The 8,483-nt window shown below is 42.0% G+C and overlaps 2 protein-coding genes across 2 annotated transcripts; both read right to left on the bottom strand.

Moving 5' to 3' along the window:
• Positions 1-463: 463 nt before the first annotated feature.
• Positions 464-2,460, bottom strand: LOC139305609 (signal-regulatory protein beta-2-like). The gene is made up of 6 exons (XM_070929507.1): positions 2,398-2,460; positions 1,966-2,310; positions 1,523-1,864; positions 1,006-1,128; positions 855-886; positions 464-755 (listed from the first exon to the last, which is right to left on the bottom strand). Exons 1-6 carry the CDS (start codon positions 2,438-2,440, stop codon positions 627-629), a joined length of 1,014 nt encoding a protein of 337 aa, XP_070785608.1. The 5' UTR covers positions 2,441-2,460; the 3' UTR covers positions 464-626.
• A 2,853-nt stretch (positions 2,461-5,313) lies between these two features.
• Positions 5,314-7,019, bottom strand: LOC139306174 (uncharacterized). Its single transcript, XM_070930136.1, has 5 exons — positions 6,965-7,019; positions 6,173-6,868; positions 5,926-6,048; positions 5,704-5,726; positions 5,314-5,601 (listed from the first exon to the last, which is right to left on the bottom strand). Exons 1-5 carry the CDS (start codon positions 7,017-7,019, stop codon positions 5,482-5,484), a joined length of 1,017 nt encoding a protein of 338 aa, XP_070786237.1. The 3' UTR covers positions 5,314-5,481.
• Between the last annotated feature and the right edge of the window lie 1,464 nt (positions 7,020-8,483).

Raw genomic sequence — 8,483 nt, 5'->3', positions numbered from 1 at the left:
TTACTTTGTGTTATAAGTTTTGCCTTTCCTGTTTCATGTCCTTTGTGAGGCGCCTGGCTTCCGGTGGAAGTGGGTAAATGAAAGCTTAACAATATTCTCTTCTCTGTTATTTGTGTTGAGCAATGTCACATTCTTTCAGATTTTGATATTCCACAGACCAAGCTGTGAACATTTTGTATTGGAACTTCTTCACACTAAAGAAATAGTGCCCATGGACACTGCACAATACAGCATTCACTCCATATTGCGGCTGTGGCAGAAGGTGCAGAGGTAGATATCTCAAACGTTTGGCTCAATAAACCAAAACCAGACACTACAAGGGTCATGTGAGGAAACACAGTTTAGTATAAGACAAATAAGGACTTTTTTGAACTGTGAATCATGCAAAGTTACTCCAGAGGAGTCCCAGAAAAAAGAAAAGCTGAGAAAGAACAACTTCAACAAAAGCAGAATTAAAGCAGTTTATTATTTCCATGTTCGATCATCATGTGTAACAGTCCACTGGCTGTAATATCTCCAGTACAGTGTATCCCATGAGTAAAGCACAGAGAATAGTTTGTTAATAGCTTGTTCATATTTGACAAAGCGAAAGCTCTTTGGTCAAGTCATTCCTACTCCGTCTTCCGTTAGTTCTGTTGACAGTATCTGATGTCAGAATAAACTACAGAGTCTTCACTGTATTTCACCGTGGCTAGTCTGTTGGGGAGGCTTCTGGGGGCCGAACACACAGCTGCATAGATAACTCCATCACTAGTCTGTGAGAGATGGAAAATTAAAAAAGAATTATTCTGAGCGCTGTCCACAGGAAGACGTGGCTTATACCGCATATGACACTGTGGGAGACAAACTCTTACCTGATTGCCGTCAGAGGATCCGTCAGTTGCCTCTGAAGAGACAATCAAGGACAAATACAGTCAATTCCAGTTACTGCAGAACGTAACAGAATGTGGATCTGATTCTGTTGCAGATATACAGCTGATCAGTTCGACAGGTGGTTGTAAATACCTGCGGAATCTCTCCTCCGACCCTTGCATAGCGCCCATACAAGAACGAGTGTCACAATCCCAAGGATGAGGTTTGACAGCATCAGTGCAGTCACGGCTGGACTCAGTTCAACTGGCCTGATGTCTGCGTTATACAGAAGGAAGTAAACAAACAGTGCTTCATTTAGTTTTTTCATACAAATAACTAGCAGTGCGATGTCCATTATCTGATATTTAAAGGGTCAGTCCATCCAAAGCACTTATCAAAACATCCCCAGTTTTGGCTTATTTATTTCCCTAAGCTTAACCATACTTGAAAACGTTGGCTTTAGGGCTGCAGATAATGATTACTTTTTATTTGCCGATCATTTTCTCAACTAATGATTTAGCTTATAAAATGTCGGGATATTTTGTGGTATTTCTGCTTGAAAAACGACTTAATCAATGAATCGATCTTCAATATAGTTGCTGATTGTTTTTTACAGCCGTTCGACATAAAGAGGAAGTAGAAGTATTTTATGACGGTTTCAGCTCCTTACTGTGAATGTTAATCCTGGTCCCATTTCCAAACAGTATCTGTCCACATGGAGTCACAACGCAGCAGTAGGTTCCAGCATCATCAGAGCTCAGGTTCCTCATGAGAAGGTTGTACACGCAGGTAGCTTCTCCGCTCCCTGTCCTCCGGCAGCTGTCGCTCTTCTTTTCAGAGGAGTGAATCAGCTCTGGAGCAGAATGATCCGAGTTTTTCAGCCACATGACACCGATGTGTTCTGCTGCACAGTGGCCGGTGTGGACAGAACAGCTGAGAGTCACAGAGTCTCCCGGCTGGACCGATGTAGACTCCGGCCGCTGGACGACAGAGTCGCTTATCATCTTTGCACCTTGGGAAACAAATGAAAGAGCTATGATCATTGGCATTGTGTTCACATTCGGCAGAAATTAAATTGGGTGCTTTAATGATAAAATGAATGAAAATGGATACCTTTCACCATCAAAAAGGTTCCTGATCCAAATTTAATGTCGTTTAAGCGCATCACTCCACAGAAGTATGTTCCCACGTCCTCCCACGTTGATGCAGATACGGTCAGATGGCTGCTGAATTTGTCAAATCTTACTGAATAATGGTGACGAAATTCATCAGCAAATATGCTCCGATTATAGTAAGAATCAAATGCCGCCACAAGCTGCAGTCTCTTCCCTGTAGAGAATTTGTACCACACTCTTTTTTTCAACCCACTCTTTACGTGACATTCAATAGTAGCGGAGTCCCCGAGCTTCGCTGTTTGGAAAGACACAGGCTGAGCGATGTCACTTGACTGCGCCACACCTGGAATATACAGACAGGGTATAATCAGCTTTGGGTGTGAAGAAGACATTCGAGAAAAGATTCCACAAGTGGATTTTTGTTACTCACACAACGACCAGAGCAGGAAAACATTCACAAAGTACACCACCATCTCGTCTGCTTCTCGGGCCCTGCTTATTCTCCTCAGCAGTTCTGACCTCCTGAAGCAACAGCCGACTTAACAGATTCACCACTTGTCCTACATTCGGCCACATCAGCCAGCTCTGATTGGTTAATCGTCCTCGCCCTGTGGGACTTGATTGGCTGGTTCCCAGTGAAGCAAAAAAAAAACATTCGTCATGGCCTGTTTTGACATCAGTGTGAGTGTCAGCAGAGTTTCAAATAGTTTTGAAGATTTGCTGACACGCTGCCTCTACGCTTGCTCTATGTACACAGACAGTAACTCATCTACTCTTTGATATTAAATGGCAGCACACAGGTAAACCACAATGAGGTTTGCAAAGTGCAAACCGCGGCTTAGTTGCATACTTTCCAGAAGAATGGAGGACCTAGATTTTTGTTGAATTCTTATTGCACAGATTTCATGAGTCCTCAAAATGAAAGTGTGTCTGCATTCAAAAGGATGTTAAGAAACAAAATGTGGGTAACAGATCCAAGAACATGTCTAACAGCGGCTGTACCATAGTACTTGGCTGCACCAACCTGGATGAGGTGAGCCAATAGGTGAGCAGATAATACACTTAAATCTGTAACAGGGAAACTATGTCTGGAAAAACATGCTCATGCTGATGTTTTTTTAGTCCTGTGAGCATCACTGACTAAACTCTTTTCAACCTTATTGTACTGGGGTGGAGGCAGAAATCTTAGGGGACAAATAAAACTACCTACATGGCCTACATTTTGGGAAATGCAGTTATTCGCTTTCTAGTCGAGAATAAGATGGGCAGATTGATACCACTCTCTTGTCTATTTGTATTTCAGGTCAGGCACATAACCCACCATAAAACCGCGATTTGACGTCTTTAACACTTAAGCACATGAGATACAACACGTTAATTAGTGAACTTCAGAGGTGCTGGTAGGCAGATTTAGTTACGTTTGGGCGTAGCCTGGCTAGCTGTTTCTCCCTGTTTCCAGTCTTTGTGCCAAGTTAAGCAAATAAGTATGTTTCCCAAAATGCCAACCTTTTCCTCCAATGGTGTGGCAACCTTTAAAGGAGGAGTGGTCAGGCCTGCACCGTGGAGAATATGTCTCAGTGTCCTCATCCTCATATTCCCTCATGGTTCTGATTAATACGACACCTGGATTACATGCCAACACAGCACTTTTTCCTGTAGGCCTTTGAGTAATTAGGAAGTATTAAATGCACTTGCAGGTGAGTCTTGGTGCTCCTTTTATCACTACTTGCATTACCTATATATTTCATCTAAAACGCATTACTGGTAACATACCAGCAGCACTGAAGGCAGCTCAGGGCATCCTACTGCTCAGAGCTTTTCGTCCTGTACATAAGATCTCCCCCCTTGCAAAGATCCTTGAAACTCCGGTTGACAGTTAAGTATGTGCTTATCTAGACTTTAACTGTGTTCTCCAGCCACAGCTGTCAGACCACAGTTAGACCGCAGCATTGTACTATTACTGCCGCTACAGTTGTACTAAATGATGTCATACATTCACAGGACAAGAAGCAGCACTGTTCGTGTATCTTTCTAAGGCTGTTGACACTGTTGACCACTGCATTTTACTGGACAAACTACGGAAAACTAAGGGTGCACCACAAGCTTCTGTGCTGGGTCCTTTACTATTTACTTACAATATACATTTTGGTCAAGGTACAACATGTCCAGCACTACTGCTTTACACTAAAGTACACACATTTCACTCTAGGTTGTCTCCATTTTGGTAACCCTGGATATGAAAATGACCTGAATATTCATGAAAGAACCATCTTGGCTTGTCAGTGTATGTTCTCCTCACCACACTGGTGGAGATTTGTGGTTTGTGGGTGCACACACACACACACACACACACACACACACACACACACACACACATTCTCAAGCTAAATACGTCACAGTATCTCGTCACACAGCATCACTGAATTTGAGCTTACTGTATTAGTGGAAACACCCTGCTTGAAACACACACACACACACACACACACACACACACACACACACACACACACACACACACACATACACAGTGAGAGCACGTTTAGATGGGCCTAAATATGCACAGGACAAAACCTTACAAAACCACTGAGCGATTTTCGACCACATGGCAACTATAAAAAAATAGTTTGTTTTTGTGGCACACAATCAACACAATTACTAAAACTACAGATACATGTGGTCTCTGTCTGTGGTGACTGTACATATGTATTTGCTAGGGCTGCAACTTTAAAAAATAAATAATTTTTGTTTTAAGTATTTGAACCGCAGCCCTCATAGTCTAATCTTAGCCTTCTAAACTACATTGTAGAATAAATGATGGTCTGTTCACTTGCTGATGATTCATAGTGGTTTGGAGTCATATCCATTCAGCACAAGTCGCTAGTTTACTCCATTTTCCATCAACAAGTGCATTTAAGGAACACCCTCCACTATAAAAAAATGCAATACATACATATATATATATACACATATATATACATTGCTATTGTATATATTTTTTACTTTATTTTTCACTTAAATATTGTAAGTGTGTACATTTTTGTTTTCTATTTCTTATTTTTTATATTTTGTCCATACTTTTATTTCTAATTTATGCTACTTTCTACTCTTGAATGGGAGCATCGGTACTGTACAATTTCCCCCCCGAGGATCAATAAAGTAAACTACACTGTGAATATTTAATTACAGATCATCCCAAATTGAATATTAAAGTGTTTTCCCTTAATAAGTAGTGAGTAGCTAACAGCACTGGAACAAAAGATGTAAGGTCATTGTCACCCAGTGGCACAGAGATAGTGGAAATCATTGTACTTCACATATTGTCAACAGAAGAGCTTCTTTAGTTAGTTAGTTTATTACAGGGTAAAGCTTTACATTAAACATTTTTAGGCGGAATAATGTTGGAAAAAAAAATGGTGCTGTTCTAGGGAAAGCCACATTACACTTAATGTACACAAAGACACAGTAATGAGGTCACGTCCTGTTACACAGAGGCAAACATGAGACATAGCCAGCCTTATTGCTTTACACTGGAGTACACACATTCATCTTCTGTGTCGTCTCTCTGTCTTCTTGATCTGCTGGCCTTGTTTACCCTTAACGCAGCGTAATGGAGATGGTCCTCATTTTTGTAATCCTAGCAATGAAATAAAAAAGCTCATTTTTGGTTCATGACAAACATTTTGTTTTTTACGGAAATTGCAATATATATAAGTGTTAATCTAGACAAAACAAATACCTCAGCATTCGTCGCGGAGGAGGCTGAACATCCTGCATGAGATTCTGAAAAACAATTTTAAAGGTGCGATTCTGTAATGACATTAATTATAATGGAAACTACCATTGTTTCTTTACCACTCATCAGATGCTGGAAAGTTACTGACCTTCAACGTCCAGCTTGGTCCCGTCTCCATTACAATGACAGTAATTACACACTGTCGATACAAACAGTACCACTTACCTCTACATTGGCAGCTGTTTCTATAACGTATGCACACTAAGAAAGCCAGTAAAACACTCAGGATGGTGGTGAATGCCAAAGCGCCACTCAGGAAATACACCAGCACAAGAAAAAATGTCTCATCTGCAGAGACAGACACCAGGAGACACACATGGGAGATTTTTTTTTTTTACTTTGTGTTCATCTTATGTTTAGTTAGGGAGTAATAGTAACTATTTATCAGACCAAACAACTCCTGCTTGCTTACCCTCAAAGTCCAGCTTGGCCCCGTCTCCAAACAGTATGTGTCCACACGAGGCAACAGCACAGTAGTAGGTCCCAGCATGAGAAAGATTCAGCCTCTTCATTGCCAAGTTGTAGACACAGGTGTGTGTTTGTGTGTTGGGTCCCCTCTCACACTGATCATTCCTGCCTCCATGGGTGTAAATGAGTCCTGGATGAGATTCTTCAGACTTTTTGAACCAGTACACGCTGTGTTCTCCAACGCAGCTCCCAGTGTGCACTGTACAGTTCAGAGTCACGGAGCCTCCTGGCCGGATGGTCTCAGAGGCTGACTGATGGACCAAAGCTTGGATGTTCAAACTGGAGCCCTTTACACTGACAATAGTGCCCTCAGCAAACTCAAATCTGAATGAATAGCTTCTCGCGCAGAAGTAAGTAGCTGAGTCTGATATGCGCAGATCTGTTATCTTCAAGTGATTTCTACCTATTTCAGTGTCCAGTGTGAAGCGCGGATTGTTCTTGAATTCATCATAAAAAGTTCCATTTCTTTCGTACTTGTAGAAGGTAGAGATGAGCCTTGGTTTCTGTCCCAGAGTTTGTTTATACCAGTATAACTTTGCTACATCACCTTGGTAGAAACATTGCAAAGTCAAGTTGTCCCCTGTTTCAAAACCGCTCTCTTGATGAACGGATGAGGAGAATTTCAGATCGGTCGTCTGAGCTGAAGTGACAGGAGAGACAGAGCAAATGCACTGTATGAACACATGAAAAACATAATCCAAACTCCAGTCATACAAAAAAAAAAACTCAGACTCACCCATTTTCCCCAAGAACAAACATGTCAGATAGAAAACTAACTTTGGAGACGTCATCGTGTTCAGATTGCTGTGCTGAATGAAAAGAATGTCAATCCCTTCTCCACTCTGCAGAGACAAGACTGTGCTTGATTGGCCGACCAGAAGTGACATCTTACATCCTATTTAGGAAGCTTGATCACATGTTCACTGCCACTGTGGTGAAATGGGGTTAGCATTCGTGGTGTGTATGGTTACAGTCTCAAGGGGATAAGATATTGACACTTAGATCAACATACAGTGGAGTTCAGTCACGATAAACCTTTGGCGATGAAGTGATCATTATTGAAAGGCACCCACACATGTCACTGCACACACGCACTGCATACAGTTCACTGCTTAGGACACAGGAATCTGACATGAAGGCACTTGTTTGCCATTTCAAAACACTGCCATTCAAAATGACAATTGCTCATCGAACAGGATGTAAGCGCGATAAAAAGTTCGATTTTAATAACAGTTTATGTTTTGAATGCAGCGCTTCATTTTGCAAGGTTCAAAAGCCATATTCAACTTCTGTTGTTCATCTTGCACACTATGAAAGGCAGTAGAGCAACCAGGGTGGTGGTGAATGTCAAACCCCCGCTCAAGAAATACACCAAGACAAGAGAGTCCTCCTCATCTGTAGCATCAGGACACGTTACAAAGGATGCGTTCTTACTCTGTGTTCATCTTCTGTTTAGTTGGGGAGAAGTCATAACTATTTTCAAGGTGAAACAACTTCTTCAAAGAAAGAGTCAGATTTCGTCACTGTTGAATTCCGTTAGCTCAGTTAGTCGTGCAGCTAGCGGTCTATTAGCTGTAAAGCTTCAATGAAGCTTTATTAAACCTCCTCCTCCTGGTGGGCCAAAGCTCCTGTGCTGGCGGCGTAACCCCCCCCCCCCCCCCACCCCGATGCTCCGAGCTGGGGTGGGAACCTGCAATGATGACAAGATGGATGTTGTATAGAGAGTCTCATTTGTGGAGAAGAATCTGGTTTGTCAGTGCTCTGAAGGACTTCTAGACCGTGTGACTTATTGTCTGACAAAGATCATATTATTGATAGACCAAAGTTAAAGAGCTACATGCATACCCCACAATCTGTTCCTGGAAAGGGCTCGTCCGGGACCTCTCGCACCCTAAGCCAGAACCATACTGGGCTTAGGGTGATGGTGACTGGTTTAAAGACATACAAACCTCTCTCCCCTATCCAAGAATGACAATGGGTTGAGCCAGACCTTTCTCCTGTGTGTGTGGAGATACAGTAGGTCTGGCTATGAAGGGATTTTAAGATTTTAAAGAAGGGAAGGCTCTTGGAAGTAGACAGTTAGCTGCTGGAGATATTTTCAAATCAGCCTGTTTTGATGAGAATGCTGTACTTTTTAATTTTTTTTTTTTTTTTTTACCATGGACAAGCTAATTCTTGTCCACCGTAGTGTGAAAGTGGACCGGGCCTCTGCACAGGAACTCCAGGAAACACTGTTTAAGCCAGACCAGTCCAGC

This window comes from Enoplosus armatus, chromosome 23 (assembly GCF_043641665.1).
Source record: "Enoplosus armatus isolate fEnoArm2 chromosome 23, fEnoArm2.hap1, whole genome shotgun sequence".
NCBI lineage: Eukaryota > Metazoa > Chordata > Actinopteri > Centrarchiformes > Enoplosidae > Enoplosus > Enoplosus armatus.
This window is presented reverse-complemented; position numbering and strand designations above follow the sequence as displayed.

Excerpts from the sequence above, each read along its gene's own strand:
- LOC139305609 (XM_070929507.1), bottom strand. The coding sequence starts at position 2,440 with ATGGTGGTGTACTTTGTGAATGTTTTCCTGCTCTGGTCGTTGT. Across the intron at positions 2,311-2,397 it reads TTTCCTGCTCTGGTCGTTGT|GTGTGGCGCAGTCAAGTGAC; the intron begins GTGAGTAACAAA and ends TGTATATTCCAG. Across the intron at positions 1,865-1,965 it reads AACCTTTTTGATGGTGAAAG|GTGCAAAGATGATAAGCGAC; the intron begins GTATCCATTTTC and ends TTGTTTCCCAAG.
- LOC139306174 (XM_070930136.1), bottom strand. The coding sequence starts at position 7,019 with ATGACGTCTCCAAAGTTAGTTTTCTATCTGACATGTTTGTTCTTGGGG. Across the intron at positions 6,869-6,964 it reads TTTGTTCTTGGGGAAAATGG|CTCAGACGACCGATCTGAAA; the intron begins GTGAGTCTGAGT and ends CTGTCACTTCAG. Across the intron at positions 5,602-5,703 it reads CCTCCGCGACGAATGCTGAG|GATTACAAAAATGAGGACCA; the intron begins GTATTTGTTTTG and ends TTTCATTGCTAG.